Genomic DNA, 18809 nt, shown 5'->3' on the forward strand with positions numbered 1-18809 from the left:
TCAGATCTTTTCAAATTATTGTGTAGAATTTTGTCTGCTTCTTGGCTGTAGAAAGTATCTGGTTTACTGCACTTCACTGAAATATTAGTTTGTGAAATCGCAAGATGCTCAGCAACTCCAAATCTTTAATCTTCAAAACAAAAGCAAAGTACTGCAGGTGCTGCTAAAATGATAACAGAAAGTGCTAAAAATGCTCATGGAGGTCAGGCAGCATGTGTGGAGAGAGACAGAGCTACTGGTCCACACGTTCTGAGCAGCCACAATGATAGTTGGATTGCCGTTGCACTTGAAAATTCCCCGACTCAACGTCATTGCGCATTTCTTCCGGGACCTTCCAGTCCAGACTTTCATGGAAGTGCACAGTGCAGTCCAACGTCATTCGAGGAAGTGCTTTGGAGCAGAGTAGAGTTGGTGGAAGGTGAAACATGTCCACTTTTTATGGCATTAGCAGCCATATGGTAAATTTAAAGGTCTAATCTGAATGTTAGTGAGTCGGTGAGTGAATGGACGGAGGGATGAGTGAATGGGTTGGGGGGTGTGAGGTGGCCGAATTGGTAGTTGGGTCGGGGGGTAGTCCTGTTGGATTAGGGGGAGGATCAGTTGCGTAGTTACCCAGATATTAGATTAGGTTTTAATTTGTCTAACATTTCCTGGGTAACTACCCAGGTAAATCCCACAGAGCTATTCCAAGTCTCCGACTCTAACAGAGAGTCAGAACATTTGCGCAGGGTCTCAGAGAACTGCCCATCAGAAGTTGAAATTTCCCAGGCAACTCCCACATGGGTCTGCTTGTCAGAACTATTACAGGGTCCTGATGCACATCTTCAGTCCGGTCTCTGACAATCTGGAGACCAGAAGATTTGGCGCACTGTTTCAGGTTGATGACCTTCCATTAGAACTGGTAAAAGTTATAGATTTTAAGTGGGTACAGATCAGTGAAGGAGAAGGAAGCAGACGTGAGGTAAGAACAAAAGAGACCTGTGATAGGATGGAAGCCAGGAGAGATTGTGACAAAAGGGATCACAAGAAGGGAAACCAAGCTTAATAGTTTCATCAAAAACTTATTCAATCTTTTAAATCTTGGTGAATGTGTTTGTGGATGGATGGATTCTGTAAGTTTTATAAATCTGATGGGATCTCACCAATCACATGCCTGTTTATTGTTCAATTTATTATGTTTTCTATTTTTAGTTATACCCAAACTAGTGCTTCTCCTTTACCAGTGAATGTGAAAAGTTTTGTTAAATGCTGTCTTTGTTTCAAATGCTGTCTTTGTTTCCTCTCTGTAGGCACTGCAGTCCAGTGAAGTGCTAACCTCTCGCAACGTATATGAGGAGGAGAAGGAAGGAAGTGAAGCTGAAGTGGGGCCAATAAATGAAAACATCAAGCTGATCAGTAGCCTAGATCTTTCCAGCATCTGTAGTAATGGCAACATGAAATCTCTCCATAATGGATGGACAAATGCAAACATCTTGTTATCTGTAGATAATACAGATTCCAGTATGTTCCATAATTCATCACATCAGAAGATAGATAATGGTTACTGTGACCATGGTAACAACAATGAGCAGGAAATGGGAGAGAATAAATTGAGTCCTTCAAAAATCATGCATTTTTTCTCAAATCCTAAGAAAAACATTAATTGTAATTCCGATAGTAGACCTCGTTCTGTGACATTGATGGGAAATTCTCCCACTTGGAATGCTTTGACATCTTTAAGGAAAATGGGTTCTTTCAAAAAACTCAAGTCCTCAGTTTTTCAAGGAATTCAAGCCAGAGGAAACACTGAAGTTATAAATGTGGCAAATATTGAAAATGTGCACAAACATGTACAAAATGGCCATGCTGTGCAAATGCAGGACAGGTGTTCTTACGCAGACACTTTACAGGATTTGTGTAGTTCTGTGGAGGACATGGCTTCTGATGGCTCAGAAACTGAAGATGTTGATGAAGCTTTTTTGCGCAACACCCACCGATCACGGAGCATTAGACGTGCTTACCGGGTTGGACGGATAAACTTATTGGATTGTGATAAATCCCCAATTCAAGAGGACTCTACCAGGGTTGTGTCCCATGGGGCCCAAGGATCAAACATTAGTAATCCAATAGTAACAGACTGTGAAAACCACAAAGCTATCTACAGGAGAAGCAAAAGCACTGACAATTTAAGCTTTTTCAAGAAAAGTTCCTTTAAAAGGAAATCAACCTCCAACCTCACAGAGTTCAAAATCACCAATGAAAATGAAAGACTACAACGAACAGCAAGCACTTCATCAGCAGATGAAAAAGTGAATGGCAATACTGAAAGGCGATCAAAACGCTGGAGGAGTCCAATCAGGGCTAAAGATTTTGACAGAATGCTGAGACTAGTGAGTAATACTGCAGATGTTGCAAGGAGGCGAGAGAGTCAATCAAAGGAAAATTCACCTTCACATGAAGAAAGCAATCAAGCTCGACCCAACAGCAGGCTACATGATGATTATTCTCGAAGAGTTTCTAGCACTGCTGACAGTGAAAGACACAAATTTGCCTCACCCAACTGGAATGAACCTTCTTCCTTTCCTGCATCCCCCAATTCATTCACCCCCGCAAATACCCAGACTGCTGCTATGCAGTTGGAAAAATCGTTATCTTCACCAGAGCTTAAAACCAGCAGGTCTTCCCAATGTTTGAGTTTAGCTGTAACAAAACCAAACAGTCAATGTACCTTCTCTCCTGTTGGTCCCTCTGCTAATGAAGTATTCTTTGATAATTCAAATGAACTCAAATATGCCAGTCAATTTACATTTGAAACTGAGCAGCCTAATGTTCCAGTCAGACCAACTGCTCCTAAACCTCAGAGTCCTAGCACTGAAAAGGTTAAACACAATATTACTTTCTATTGTCCGAATCAACATAGTACCTTGTCACTTAGCTCTATGGACAGTGATGGACGAACTGAAGGAATTATCTCAAAAGTTGGAAAATCTCCAGTATCGTTTCAGGATCTGGTGCAAACAGTTTTCTATGATGACGGTAATGAAGACAGTGGGATAAGCAGCCATTCACGACTTAGCTTGAATGCAACAATTTCTGGAGTGGATGAGAAAAAGGAGGAGGTAGGGTTATGTACTGTTTATTTTTGCCAAAAAAGTGACACATTTTGAATGATTTCTTCTAGAGGAGCTTATGTGTATGTTGAATTCACAACCTTCTGAGTGAGACAAGAGTGCTACCCACTGAGCTGTGGCTGATGCATCATATTATGCAGTACATATGACAATATCCTTATGAAAGTAATGGATAACAACGTGATAAATTTATTTGAGAGTGATATTTATAGCATGGATGCTTCTGCATTAACAGCCGTACAGCTGCAGAATTAGCAGAGGTTTGGATGGGAAACTGATGAAGTAGAGGCTTTTAGTTTATGGTGCTGTAGATTACCTGCCCCAGCAACAACAGCAGTTAAAAAAAAATTGAAACTGCAACTTTCCAATGGTCAGAATTATTCTTCCTCTTCATTGTTCAGATTACAACTGATGATTTTAGAAATATTAGTTATTATTTTGGCTTAGATGAGGAGGGGAAAGTAGTAATGAAATTTTGGATTCTAATATCCTAAATGATAGATCAATATTACATAAGCTGCTTTTATATTGATGCCAGCTTTTTGTGGGTTTACAATTCCACTGTGGGGATAAGGAATTCTGAACTAGCAATATGAATGGCAGGAATCAGCTCACTTACACTGGTCTCCTGGATTCTGAATGAGTTGCCAATAGTTTTATATGACGCCAATGCCAGTCAAATGTTCCTGCTATGAATGGCGGTGTGTTTAAATGTAGCAACTGTATTTTATACAAACATTAATTCAAAGATCTGTGCACTTTTGCCAGTAATGAAAATGACTTCACGCACAAAGCTGTCAAAAGACTTTTTAGCTTGGGTGATGGTTGGTCTCTGTATCCTTGATCTAGAGAAGGGGGAAAAAGGGCTGATGTTGCTAATTCTTATGATCTCTATTGGAACTATGCATGTGGGGGTATTGGATAAAGACAAATCAGCTTCACTGCATGTCTTCCTTAATGGTAACTATCAATAGGCTATTCTGTCCAGGCTTATGCAACCATTCAGTGAAATGTTGAGGACGACTGGCACTGAATTCATAGCCCCCAATATATGTTGTTGCCTCAGGATATGAGAGAAAGTGGGAGAAATTGGGGACCAGAGAAAAGAGAGCAGTAAACCAATAAATAAGATTAAAAACAAAGTGCTAGAAGCACTCAACAAGCCAGGCAGCATCTGTGGGAAGAGAAACAGAGTTAATGTTTCAGGTCGATGATAATTCATCAGAACTAGAAAAGGTTAAATATTTTTCAGTTTTTAATCCCACGTGCAGAGCCAAAGAAAAAAGTAGATTGATGCCTGCCATGTGAACATGTTGAGACCACCCAAAAAAACCTATTGCTCATGCATATTGCAGCCTTCTGAAGCCTCAGTTAAAATATAAATTGAACTGCGAGAAAACGCACCTTACATGAGATTGATGGAGATAATCTGCCCAAGGGAAGGAATGTGGGAAAACCTGGAACCAACTAGCCAAACCATGCATTTATCTTATAGATCAGAACATCTAACTTGGGTAAATTTCATCTTCACTGTGACTGATAATCTGGCAGAGGATTGTCTGCCCAATATAGAACCTGCCTAGTTTCTATTCTATTGAAGTCAATAATATATCAAAAAATTGGGCGTGTTTTACAGCAGACTGGTGTTCTGCTCTGCCCATATGGTGAAGATGGAAAATCTACCCCCCAAGTATTTCACTAAACTGAAGTTTTTTTTGTACATGTAAATAAACTCTACATAAAAGTACCGACTTCTGGCATGTATCATGCAATTTTTACTTGTGCACTTCACAATCCTAATTTTATAGACCCCTTTTGTGATCTGTGACCTCATAATGTCATGAGGAGTTCTTGCTTCCCCTGTTTATGCTGGCTTTCACAAACCAACATGCTTTCCATTTCTAGTGCATTCTGCTTTTCAAATAATGTCTGATCGAAGCTGTCCAAATTGTCTCCTGCCAAATAACCAGTACTTGGTGGTTTGTGTAGAAACCAAAGCCAATGCTGATTGGTTCCCCATGCTCAGATATGTTGATCATAATTAAAACCTGGGATAGTTAGCATGAGTAGAGAAAAAATAAACTTGTGGCCTTTTGAATTTCAATCTCACTTATTAGCATATGCACCAGTTCTTAAAGAGCGACTTAATTATCAGATTATGTTCCTGTATTTGCTGCTATTGTGTTGTTATAGTGATTTTGAGCCATATCATTCTGCCATAAATTGGGTATAATTAGTACAAAAATACGCTTCTGTTGTATGGGGGATTTGCATGCTAGTTTGGACATGTACTCTGCTGTAGGCTAGTAATAATCATTAAAAAAAATTACAGCTCAGAAGCAGGTCATTTGATCCATTATGTCAGTGCCAGCCAACTTAACCTCACTGTCCAGCTCTTGGTCCATAGCCTTGTAGGTTATGATACTTAAAAAGCACTTGGATATGAATTTTAAAAGTGATGAGGGTTTCTAACTTTATCACCTTTTCAAGCAGTGAGTTCCAGATGCCCAGACTCCCTCTCAGTGGAGAAAATTTTTTTCAACTCTCCTCTAATCCTACTGCCAATTACTTTAAATCTATGCCCTAATTATTGACTTCACTGCTAAGGGATACATGTCCTTTCTATCTACTCAATCTCAGCCTCCTCTATTCCAAAGAAAACAGCCCTAGTCTATCCAAACTATTGTCGTAGCTAAAATTCTCCTATTCTGATGGCATCCCTGTAAATTCTTCTGTATACTCTCTTGTGCGATCATATCCTTTTTGTAATGTGATGACCAGAACTGTACACAGTACTCTAGCTGTGGCCTAATTAGTGTTATACAGCTGTAGCATAACCTCCCTGCTTTCACATTCTATGTCTCAGCTAATAAAATAAAGTATCCTCTTTGTCTTTTTGACTACCTCATCTTCCTGTCCTGCTACCTACAGGGATCTGTGAACATGCACACCACGGCCCCTCTGTTCTTCTACACTTCTCTGTATCCTGCTGTTTATTGTACATTCCCTTGCCTTGGTGTTTGCCATCCCCAAATGCAAAACCTCAGTTCTCCATTTGTCAATTTTCTGCCCTCCTGGCCAGGCTATTGCTATCTTCCTGCAGTCTAAAGCTTCCTTCCTCACTGTCAACTGCATGGCCAATTTTTGTATCACCTGCAAATTTCTTAATTCTGCCCCCTACATTTATATCCGAACCACTGATATATACCATGAAAAGCTGGGGACCCAATACAGAGCCCCGTGGGACCCCACTGGAAACAGCCTTCCAATTACAAAAACACCCTTGATTGCCCTTTGCTTGCTGCCATTGAATCACTTTCAGATCCAACTTGTCACTTTCTCTTGGATCATATTGGTTTTTACTTCTCTGACCAGTCTGCCATGTGGGACCTTGTCAAAAGCTTTGTTAAAATTCATGTAGACTACATCAAATGTGCTACCCTCATTGACTCTCCTTGTTACCACCTCAAAAAAATTCCATCAAGTTAGTCAGACATGGCCCTCTCGTAACAAATCTATGCTGCTTGTTCTTGATTTATTTGTGTCTTTCTAATTGATTTATACTACTCTTAAGAATATTGTCTAATAATTTTCCCACCACCAGGTTGACTGGCCTGTAGTTACTAGGTCTGTCCCTTTTCTCCCTAAAAACAATGGTATGGCATTAGACCTCCGGCACCATACCTGTAACCAGAGAGGATTGGGAAATGATGGTCAGAGCCTCTCTGATATATCCTCTCTTTTCTCAACAACCTGTAATAATTAAACCTGTAATAATTAAACCTGGGACTGGTGAATTACCTACTTGCCACGGTGCTAAACCTCTTAACATTTCCTTTCATTGTTTACTGTTTCCAATATTTCACACTCTTCCTCCTTAACTTCAATGTCCCTGTCTTTTGATAAGACAGACTATGAAGCATTTATTGAGAACCTTCCTCCTCCACACACACATTACCTTTTTTAGGTCACTAATCAGACATACTCTTTCCCACATTTCAAATAATAACAAAACAAAAACAGTGAATTCTGGAAATCCGAAATGAAAATTAACAATGGTGGAAGCATTCAGTTGTTTAGGTAGCACCTGTGGATCTGTGAAGAGAGAACCAGTTAATGTTTCAGCTTAATGACCTTTCATCAGAATATTAATGAAATATTGCTTATTTAAGTAAAAGTAGGTTTTGGCCAATATCTCAATGGGCAGCATAATCTTCAACGTTAAGCTTGAGGTTGGTGCAAGTCATGTATTTCGAATGCAAACAAATTAAGCAGCTGAAATGATTACATTCACCCTGTGAAAGCCAGCGAAGCAATTTTGCATTTGCTGGTTGAGATGACCCAAGCCACTGTGTAAATAGGGTGGCGTTTTACAAAAGTGGAAGTAGCAACCAAATTGCAGAACCATTTTAGGAAACAATATTGCAAAATAAATATAGTACTAGATTATGTGCTCTAAATCAACATGGCATAAAATTAGAAATCATGCAGTATGACAGTATAGTTCCTTTTCAGTTATCTAATGATTAGCCACAAGTAGAATGTTTATCCAGTTTTGGATGCCCTACTTTAGGAAGTATATCAAGGCCTTGGAGAGGATACAGAAGACGTTACCAGAGAAGGGAGGTAATCTTTATTTAAGAGGAGAGACTATGGGCGTTTTTCATTAGAACAGAGAAGGTGAAGAGGAGATTTAATAGGTGTGCTCTAAATTATAAAATTTTCTAATCGGATAAAGACCCTCAGAAAATAAATGAAAGGCGAGGTGAGTAATTTGTTTCCACAGAGTTATGAAGCCATATACTATACTAGAAACAGTGGTGGAAGTAGAATCCATAATAGCTTTTAAGAGGGAAGTGCATAATTATTTGAAAAAGATGAAAAAAAAGTTAATGGGTGTGAAAAATGATAGGGAATCAGACTGTTGTAAAGTTTAATGATTCTAAAATTGTCTGATGGCAGGGTGCATTCATCTACCCAGACAAACAATTTCCCTGTATGAAAATTCACCTGAAATGAAATTGCTGCATGTGAATTATATTCAAGTATGTTAATTAAATTGTTTAGAATTTACGTTTATGTAATTGATTCTATTATCAGCTAATGCCTATTCTTTCAGAAACTGTTAAATTTGGTGTTCATTTGAATAGCGGCACAATGTTCTGGACTGTAAGGACACGGCTACAGATTGCAATATTTTAGCATGGATCAGGGCATTCTGCCCCAAATGGCTGTTTGACACTAAAAAGAGTACTGATGAAGTGGGTGGTGGGGGAGCTTGTGTCTCTCCCACGGAACCAAGGTCACTCTCTTAGAACTGCGTCTCAGCATTCTTATGATTATGCATGAGAACCAAGTGCAAGCATGAGGTGACGCCCTGGAAGCACTTGTCAATATTGCCCCATAAAACCAAGTTTGTAGCTGCCTGAGCTTTCATGGTAGTTGAGGCTCTGTAATACAGGCATTGCAGTGGTGTTGGTGGAGCTGAGCATTTTGTCCATGTTGGACAGAATGGTGTATATGCTCTGCTTGAAGCTTTGACACATGTTGGAACTGACTCCCCCATGCTTTATGATGTCGGGCGAAAGCTCACCGGCAAGGCAGTTCAACCAGAAATGCATGGTATATGCCCCTTGGCCTCCTTTGGTGGGATAGGCCCACCTAAATCAGCATTTGAGTCCTCTGAAGCAGACATAGTATGCAATTTCTCCTCAGGCAGACAAGCACTTGTGGTGTTCTATCCCCCTGCCCTAGCTCCTGAGCACTTATGCCCAGTAACTCGTCTCATGAAGACACCTCCTTTAACTAAGCCTCTAAAGTACATGTTGTGTTATGTCAAGCACTCGGTTGGTGCTTGTGAGGCCAAAATCAAGTTGATGGTGCACGTTCCATTGGCTGGTCTGCACTAGCACAGAGGCTTCTGCAACTGCAGTACCTGAAATAGAGAGGAATGTGGCTTAGCTCTTAGCCTGTGACTTTAAGAGGATAAGGTGTCAAGAAACCCTGCGCAACATCCCCACTGTTGCCAGTCACAGTAGCTGTGATTCTCCCCTTGCCCATGATGGGCCGCATGTTATCTTCAAGATGGAGCGGGCATGTAGATAGCTTTTCCTCCTCCACTGTCAGTTTTCTGCATATCCCCCTACAAAAAGAAGGGCTTGTGTTAGGGTCTTGAGGTGCCTATAATGGTAGAATAGATGGTACGCAGTTGTTGAATATGAGGTGTGCAGAAGGGAGGCGAGGTTGGGAAGTATTGTCAGAATTGAGTAGCAATGTTATAAGAGATTGAGATGTGAGCATGAGATCAGTATTCTTACCTTGTCATTGTGAGCTCATTGACCTTATTCCAGCATTGCATCCATTTCTCTGCTAGTAAACTGCTGTTCACATGCTCTGCAACTTCTTCCCACTGTTGGTGGTCTTTATGCCTGGAAGGACAGCTGCTCCTTGGGTTAAGTGAATATCCTTTCTTCTGTCCACTACCTCCAATGAAGCATTGGAGAACCTGGAGACTGCAGACCCAAGACTCTTCTTGAGTTTGCAGTCTCTTTTGTCTTCAGCCAGAGTGCACCTCCTCTTTAAGAGGTTTTCCTGTCCGCCTCTGCACACCGCACCCCGCCACCTCCCAGCTGACAAGAGGTGCGTGTAGAACTGGTTGCACACCTGAGTGATTGACTATAATCATTAGGCAGTATGCTTATTATGTGCTGCCTTAGTCAATCCTAATGGTTATGTGTAGTGTGTGCATCGCACAAACTATTGCCATTGAATTTCTAGGCACATATTCCCAATGTGTTATCAATCAGCACCAGTTATGTGTTCAAAATGTGAGCTCAGCGAAGATGCAACAAATTTAATTGACTGTTTACCAGCCCTTTTTCCTTCTTGGATATATTCATGACAGTTCCTGATAGTGCTAGCATTGATCTAAATTTGCATGTTCTAGTCTCTCTCTTGTATCTTTCTGGAAGAGGGCACGAACTAAAATAATGGTTGTGAACATTTGCTGCTGGTTGTCGAGCTTTGAGGTCCATGTAATCTTAACAATAGTTTAGATTAAATATTAAATTTTTGTCTGCAGGATCACATGAGGTCATAATGAATTTAAATTTCTAAAACTGAGTAAGACCCCAAAAGGGTATAATAATTAGACAACTGTAGGCTTGCTAAAGTTGGATCCCTGAGTTGTAGAGTTTGGAAGGTGATCATGCAAATGATCTAGCACTAAGGCTGAATAGATCAACTGTATGTAATAATTGGAGAATAGCAGCTGTTGCTAAAGTTTTGGTGCTCCTCACCCTGTTAATTTACATTTATAATGTATCAAGAGTGCAACTGTGATTTAAAGTGCATTAGTGTGGAGCTTCATGTAGTTTGACAGAACTGTGAACAGTGCGGAAGACATTCTGCAATTTAATTTGTGCCCTCTGCTGGTTGTTTCTGGTATTTTGTTTCTGGTATTTCATTATTTAGTGAAAATGGAATGCAATTTGCTATGGAAACGGTGCCTCACATTGCTGTCATTGAGATTTGACATAAATTTTCATTAAATTACAACAGTACTATTTGAGGGTTAATCTTATTTTATTCAATTTGTTAAGAATAAAACACAGTTAGAATATTGAATTTGAACAAATGTTCATTGGCATTATTCCAAGCACAATATAGCATTCTTATTTAAGTAGATTTTTTAATCATTTAGAATTATATTGTACAGTTCACTGGTTATATTTGTACTAAAAGACATACTGTTTATTAAAAAAAATGCCAAATATAAATGAATGGGTAATTCATGCTTTATACACAAGATCATAAAGCACTTGCATAAATAAATCTACTAATTTGTGAATAGTTTGAAATTTTTAATTCAGATACAGTGCAAATATTTAATTTGAGAGGAATAATCAGTAAAGGCTTCTGTTTCTGATGCTTATGCTGGGCATTTTTGCTGGACATTTATAACAACAATGACAACAACTAATATTTATATGGTACCTTTAATGTAATAACACATCCCAAAGTGCTTCACAGGCACATTGTGAAAAAAAAATTACACCCAGCCACATAATGGAGTATTTAGGTTAGATGACCAAAAGCTTGGTCAAAAAAGAAAGTGAGGGACAGACATAGAGGTTCAGGGAGGGAAAGCTAGAATTCAGGCCTGAGGAAACCGAAGGCATGCCACCAAAGGTGGAGCAATTAAAATCAGGGATACTCAAGAGGCCAGAATGAGATGAACTCAAATATATAAGGGTTGTGGTGTTGGAGGAGATTACAGAGATGGGGAAGAGCGAGGCCATGTAGGGATTTGAAAGCAAGGATGAGAATTTTAAAATCAAGGCATTGCTTGACCAGGAGCCAAAGTAGGCCAGTGAACACAGGTGATAGATGAATGGGACTATTCACCTATGGTTAACACACAGCAGCAGAATTTTGGATGACTTCAGGTTTACAGCTGGTAGAATGTGGGAGTCCAGCTGGGAGTGTGTTGGAAAAGTCAAGTCTGGAGGTAATAAAAGCATGAATGAGCATTTCAATAATGGATGAACTGAGATAAGGTTAAGGTTGGGCTATGTAACGGAGGTGGAAATAGGCAATCTTAGTGATGGTGCAAATGAGGTTGAACGCTCTAACCTATTGTATTTTTCTTTTTTAAATATAAAATATGGTAGGGCTTTTACTGATGCCTCAGTAGGTTTATCTAGTGAGTAGCTGAGTCATTTTGTATGCAATCGAGACCTAATTTTGTTCTGTTGTTCCCACTAGCACCCTAGCTGAGGTTAACGAATTGAGAACAGAGTGTGAATATTAGTCTTGGGCTTTCTAGTTTATATGGATTGACCCTGAGATAAGGAGAGGAAAAGTAAATTGGGATTCTTGATTGTTATCGTGTGTGTAAGTGTAATTTTGGTGCCTCAGCACATGGGTGAATAGCTTACTGATATTCACTTGCCGAGGCTCTCGCGCCAGTAGTGGACACTTGAATAGGGTACAAATAGCGTAACTTGAATGTTAACATTCGATTTTGCAAGAGAGAAAGAAAATTATTACAAAAATACTATAAGTCTTTAAGCATTAAGTACCAGATAACAATTTACTTTATCTAGTGTTATTTTGGTACAGAGCAGTTTACTTTCTTACATCATAAACAGCAGCAGGCTCTAGTAACCATTCATGTGAAATAGTAGTCACCAATGTTGTGAACAGGTGATTGGGAGTGATTAAATATGAACCTATCTCACCTGTTGTGCTATAACCAATTCTGTTCAACTTCAACTGGTTGAACTTGTGCCCTCTGGTTGTGAGGTGTACTTATCATTGTTAAATAATGTACTGTACAGTAGTAAATATGAATAATACATTATTAAGCCATATAACAGGAGGTGGAATGGTAGATAAAAACAAAAAGCTAAAAGCTACTGTGGATGCTGGAAATCCAAAACAAAAACAGAATTACCTGGAAAAACTCAGCAGGTCTGGCAGCATCGGCGGAGAAGAAATCAGTTAACGTTTCGAGCCTTCATGGCCCTTCGGCAGAACTGGAGCATAGTTAGAAGAAGGGAGAAATATAAATTGGTTTAAGGTGGGGTGGGGGGGGTGGGGGAAGAGACACATTGAGGGTGTGGTGTGGTGATTGTGGAGATGAGCAGATAATCAAAAGATGTCACAGACAAAAGGGTCAAAGAGGTATTGAAGGTGGTGGTATTTGTCTGAGAAAAGTGCTAAGTAAGAATGGAAGACAGGATATTCAAAGTACAGCTCTAGTGGGGGTGGGGTGGAAAGACTAAAAGTTTTAGTTTTAGATTTAAAAATAATGGAAATAGGTGGGGAAAGAAGAATCTATATAAATTATTGAAAAAAAAAAGCGGGGGGGTGGGGGGGGGGAAGAAACGGGGTGGGGATGGGGGGAGGGGGAGTTTAAGATCTAAAGTTGTTGAATTCAGTATTCAGCCCGGAGGGCTGTAAAGTGCCTAGTCGGAAGATGAGGTGCTGTTCCTCCAGTTTGCGTTGGGCTTCACTGGAACAATGCAGCAAGCCAAGGACAGACATGTTGGCAAGAGAACAGGGTGGAGTGTTAAAATGGCAAGCGACAGGGAGGTTTGGGTCTTTCTTGCGGACAGACCGCAGGTGTTCTGCAAAGCGGTCACCCAGTTTGCGTTTGGTCTCTCCAATGTAGAGGAGACCGCATTGGGAGCAACGAATGCAGTAGACTAAGTTAGGGGAAATGCAAGTGAAATGCTGCTTCACTTGAAAGGAGTGTTTGGGCCCTTGGACGGTGAGGAGAGAGGAAGTGAAGGGGCAGGTGTTGCATCTTCTGCGTGGGCATGGGGAGGTGCCATAAGTGGGGGTTGAGGAGTAGGGGGTGATGGAGGAGTGGACCAGGGTGTCCCGGAGGGAACGATCCCTACGGAATGCCGTCAGGGGGGGTGAAGGGAAGATGTGTTTGGTGGTGGCATCATGCTGGAGTTGGCGGAAATGGCGGACCCACCAGCCTCCGCATTCAAAGGATCATCCTCCGCCATTTCCGGAGATTAAAATTTGATTTTAAGATTTGTACAATTTAGAAGAAAACAAAAACTGCCAAGGAGCCCTAAAGTTTGAAAATCCAGAGAAATAGAAGTTAGACAGAGAGACAGTGTTGTGAGCCGTGGGGTGGAAAATTTCACCAGTCCCGAGAAGGCGGCTTTGGAAGCGGGGGCGAAAGTAACTTCGGGCTGAATATTGAATTCAACAACTTTAGATCTTAAACTCCCCCTCCCCCCATCCCCACCCCGTTTCTCCCCCCCCCCCCCGCTTTTTTTTTCAATAATTTATATAGATTCTTCTTTCCCCACCTATTTCCATTATTTTTAAATCTAAAACTAAAACCTTTAGTCTTTCCACCCCACCCCACTAGAGCTGTACTTTGAATATCCTGTCTTCCATTCTTAATTAGCACTTTTCTCAGACAAATACCACCACCTTCAACACCTCTTTGACCCTTTTGTCTGTGACATCTTTTGATTATCTGCTCATCTCCACAATCACCACACCACACCCTCAATGTGTCTCTTCCGCCCCCCCCCCCACCCACCTTAAACCAATTTATATTTCTCCCTTCTTCTAACTATGCTCCAGTTCTGCCGAAGGGCCATGAAGGCTCGAAACGTTAACTGATTTCTTCTCCGCCGATGCTGAGTTTTTCCAGGTAATTCTGTTTTTGGGTGGAATGGTAGCACAGTGTTGGAAGTCCAAAGTGCTTTCCCACAAACTAGCAGCTTTTTTGAACTGCACTGTTCTATGTTCTTGCGCTTGATATTGTCGGGAAGGTGTCTGTGGAATCTAAATACCTCCCGAAGGGATTGAAAATTAGTAGAAGGTTCAGTGTTTTCAGAGACTCTCTCGGAACTACTCTTGGGCTGAAAGAATGATGTTTCCTAAGTCTTTTTGCTGACGATCTAGATAAATGGGAAAGAGTGGAATGTTTCTTTTTTTTTAACAGATTTGTCAGAAAAGTTGATCACATGCCTTGGTACCTCTGATTGTAATGACCTCCAGCCTTAGCCGCCAATTCTATTGACATCAAGTGATTTTATCAGCTCTCAAGTGTTGATGGGACAATCTATTGTAGAGAGAGAGGGGAGTAAATATTGATGCATGCTAATACACTAACCCTCATTCATCTTATCCAATACTGAGTAGTACCAGTGCCAATTCTAAAACATTCCAGAACTGATCATTTTGCTGCCCCAGTTGAGGCTCAACAGTGAGAATGAAAGGCATTGTTTGCCTCTCAATTTTACCTTGTACTGCTCCTCCAATCCATAAGATTGCAGCATGTGCCACAGCAGGTTGCAACTGATGCTGGCTGCCATCGGGCATCACTTTTTAAAAACTCACTATTTTAATTCTGTCATGGGATGTGGGTGTGCTGGTTAGGCCATCATTTATTGCCCTTTCCTAATTGCCCTCGAGCAGGTGTTGGTGAGCCATCGCCTTGAATGGCTGCAGTCCCTGTGATGTAGATACGCCCACTGTGCTGTTAGGAAGGGAGATCCAGGATCTTGACCCAGCGACAGTGAAGGAAGAGCAATACAGTTCCAAGCCAGGATGGTGTGTGGTTTGGACGGGAACTTGCAGGTGGTGGTATTCCCATGCATCTATTGTCTCTGGCCTTCTAGGTGGTAAAGGCTACGGGTTTGGGAGGTGCTGTTGAAGGAACCTTGGTGCGTTGCTGCAGTGCATCATGTAGATGGTACACAATGTGTGTTGGTGGTGGACGGTGTGAATTTTCAAGGCGGTTCAATGGCATGGGGTGCCATTCAAGCAGGCTGCTTTGTCCTGGATGGTTTCAAACTTCTTGTGTGTTGTTGGAACTGTACTCATCCAGCCAAGTGAAGAGTATTCCATCACACTCCTGACTTGTGCCTTGCAGATGGTGGACAGGCTATGGGGAGCGAGGAGGTGAGTTACTCACCACAGAATTCCCAGCCTCTAACCTGCTCTTATAGCCACAGTATTTATATGGCTGGTCCAGTTCAGTTTCAACCAAAATGTTGATAGTGGGGGATTCAGCAGTGGTAATGCAATTGAATGTGTTAGGAAATAGAGGTAGTTTAAGTAAGTAATGTTGGTGTTTGTGGGTGATAGGAATGAGTTTTAGCTTTAAATTTTAAGTTTGATTTGTATTTCTGTATCTTTGTGTTAAGAAGAGGTCAAGTTGAGTTTTAGTTTCACTTTAAAAAGGTGTCTGCATTTCTAATGAGAGTTTTACAACTAATGCAGCTAAGTTAAATGAACAAGAGTAGAGAAACAGGACTGTTGCCTAGTAACAGGGGTTCAGAGAGGCAGGTCCCTCCCACAGGCACACACAAAAGAAATTAGAACTAGCAGTTTGATTTGGAAGCTGTTTGAGTTCAATTGGTTTTGAAGACAGCTGCCAGGAGAGACTGGGGCAAAGAGGACAGATAGCCAGTCCCAAGCTAAAGAAAAGACCCCAAAATCCAGGGGAGTGGAACAGGAGAAAGTCCCGAGCAGACTTTCTAGTCAAAGGAAGGGCAAGAATCTGGAAAAGGTCCTGTTAGCTGAAGTTAAAAGAGCGAGGGGCAGAGAGAAAGGCTCCAAGCTTCAGATTTAAAGAGACAAAAGCTGCAGAAAGCAGATTTAAAGCAAGAACAGCTTGCAAGTTTCAAGAAGGCCTAAAGAGATAACTGAAGGTCTGTAACTCTTTGCTATGGGCATGTGAAGCAGTGATGTACTGTTGACAGCTGAGTGAGTGCTTGGAAGAACGCTTAAATGCAGGGGAGAGGAACATCAGAAGGAGAGTTTGAAACCCTGGAGGTGAACCCTTGTGGGAGGCATCTGAGAAAAAACGTCGGTTTGATTCCAAAGCGAGTTCTTGGAGAGTGGAGATTAGAAATCCTCGAAAGACGGAGTTCAGTGAGACCGGTTGGCTTATGGTGTGACTAGCGTCTGGGGGGAGTTGATGAGAGATCCATAGCATCTGGTTGAAGTGGCATCTGTCACTTGATTGGTGTGTCTGACCGCAAGTTGCCAGTTGGGTTATATGGACTGCATGCTTACCGTGAACATTAGCATATAAGGGAGCTTTTGTAATTGGTGTTACCTTTACAAATCTGTATATATCTGCAAAGGTATAGTTGTGGATGAAGGATTATTGTAATATAGTTAATCTGGTTTAATAAATGTTTTATGTTTTTGTTAAAAGTTCATTAGCTGACTCTGGTGATTCTGTTCAGTAGCCACTCTCTACGTTTCTAAACAAACAAATAAAAGTTAGGATCTATCAAGCTGGTTTCCACCCTGGGTTCAGGCTTGTCCAGTGGTAACATCAGCTGGGATCATAATAAATGTCAAGGGAAAATGGTTGGATTCTCTCGTATTGAAAATGGTCATTGCCTGGCACTTTCGTGATGCGAATGTAATTTGCCACTTACCAGCACAACCCTGAATATTGTCCAGTCTGAATATTGTCCGGGTCTTACTGCATATGGGCATGGACTGCTTCAGTATCTGAGGAGTCACGAATGGTGCTGAACATTGTGCGATCATCAATGAACATCTCCACTTCTGACCTTATAATGGAGGGAAGGTCATTGATGAAGCAGCTGAAGATGGTTAAGCCTAGGACACTACCCTGAGGAACTCCTGCAGTAATGTCCTGGGACTGAGATCATTGACCTCCAACAACCTCAGCCATCTTTCTTTGTGCTAGGTATGACAACAATCAATGGAGAGTTTTCCCGCTTATTCCCATTGACTCCAGTTTTGCTGGGGCTCCTTCATGCCACATTCGGCCTAATGCTGCCTTGATGTCAAGGGCAGTCACTTTTCCCTCACCTTCATGTTTGAACCACGGCTGTAATGCAGTTAGGTGCTGAATGGCCCTGGCAAAACCCAAACTGAGCAGGTCATTGTTGAATAGGTGCTGCTCAGTAGTACTGTCGGCGACACCTTTCATCACTTTGCTGATGATTGAGAATAGACTGATGGGGCGGTAATTGGCTGGGTTGGACTTGTCCTTATTTTTGTGTATAGGACATGCCTGGGCAATTTTCCACATAGCTGGGTAGATGTCAGTGTTGTAGCTGTACTGGAACAGTTGGGCTTGAGGTGTGGCTAGTCCTGGAGCACAAGTCTTCAGTACTATTGCCAAAATATCATCAGAGCCCACAGCCTTTGCAATATCCAGTGCCTTCGTCCATTTCTTGATATCCCATGGAGTCAATTGAATTGGCTGAAGGCTGGCATCTATGATGCTGGGAACCTCAGGTGGAGGTTGAGATGGATCATCCACTCGGCACTTTTGGTTGAAGATAGTCGCAAATAATTCAGCCTTGTCTTTTGCATTAACATGCTGGGCTCCTCCATCTTTGAGGATGGGGATATTTTTGAGGCCTTTTCTTTCAGTTAATTAATTGCCCACCACCATTCATGATCGGATATAGCAGGACTGCAGCGTTTGGATCTGATCTGGTGATTGTGGGATGGCTTAGCTTTGTCTATTGCATACTGTTTATGCTGTTTGCAATGCACATAGTCCCGTATTGCAGCTTCATGAGGCTGGCACCTCATTTTTAGGTATGCCTGGTGCTGCTCCTGGCATGCCCTCCTGCACTTCTCATTGATCTCCTGGCTTGGTGGTAATGGTGGAGTGGGGATTATGCCAGGCCATGAAGTTACAGATTGTGGTTGTATACAATTTTGCTGTTGCTGGCCCACAGCGCCTCATGGATGCCCAATTTTGAGTTGCTAGATCTATTTGAAATCTATCCCGTTTAGCATGGTGGTAGTGCTACACAGCACGATGGAGTGGTAGTGCTACACAGCACGATAGAGGGTACCCTCAATGTGAAGATGGAACTTTGTCTCCTCAAGGCACTCCTACTGATCCTGTCATGGACAAATGTATCTGTGACATATAGATTGGTGAGGATGAATTCAAGTATGCTTTTTCCTCTTGTTGATTGCCTCGCCACCTGTCACAGATCTAGTCTGGTAGCTATGTCCTTTGGGACTCACCCAACTTGATCAGTGGTGATGCGGCTGAGCCACTCTAGGTGATGGACATTGAAGTCCTCCAACCAGAGTACATTCTGTGCCCTTGCCATCCTCAGTGCTTCTTCCAAGTGGTATTCAACATGGAGGAGTACTGATTCATCAGCTGAGGGGGAGGTGGTAGGTAGTAACCAGCAGGAG

At 41.6% G+C, this 18809-nt stretch overlaps 1 protein-coding gene across 2 annotated transcripts in view; it reads left to right on the top strand.

Moving 5' to 3' along the window:
- The window catches only part of LOC144682758 (spermatogenesis-associated protein 13-like), a 342817-nt gene that overhangs the window by 202867 nt on the left and 121141 nt on the right, over positions 1 to 18809 (top strand). The window contains exon 3 of one of the 2 annotated variants that reach the window (XM_078545414.1): positions 1290 to 3098. The exons of the other annotated variant lie outside the window; for it this stretch is intronic. Coding sequence (XP_078401540.1) covers positions 1290 to 3098 — 1809 coding nt within the window. The remainder of the gene's footprint in view (positions 1 to 1289; positions 3099 to 18809) is intronic. 2 annotated transcript variants of the gene reach the window in all.

The sequence above is a fragment of the Cetorhinus maximus genome, chromosome 7 (assembly GCF_964194155.1).
Source record: "Cetorhinus maximus chromosome 7, sCetMax3.hap1.1, whole genome shotgun sequence".
Classification (NCBI taxonomy): domain Eukaryota; kingdom Metazoa; phylum Chordata; class Chondrichthyes; order Lamniformes; family Cetorhinidae; genus Cetorhinus; species Cetorhinus maximus.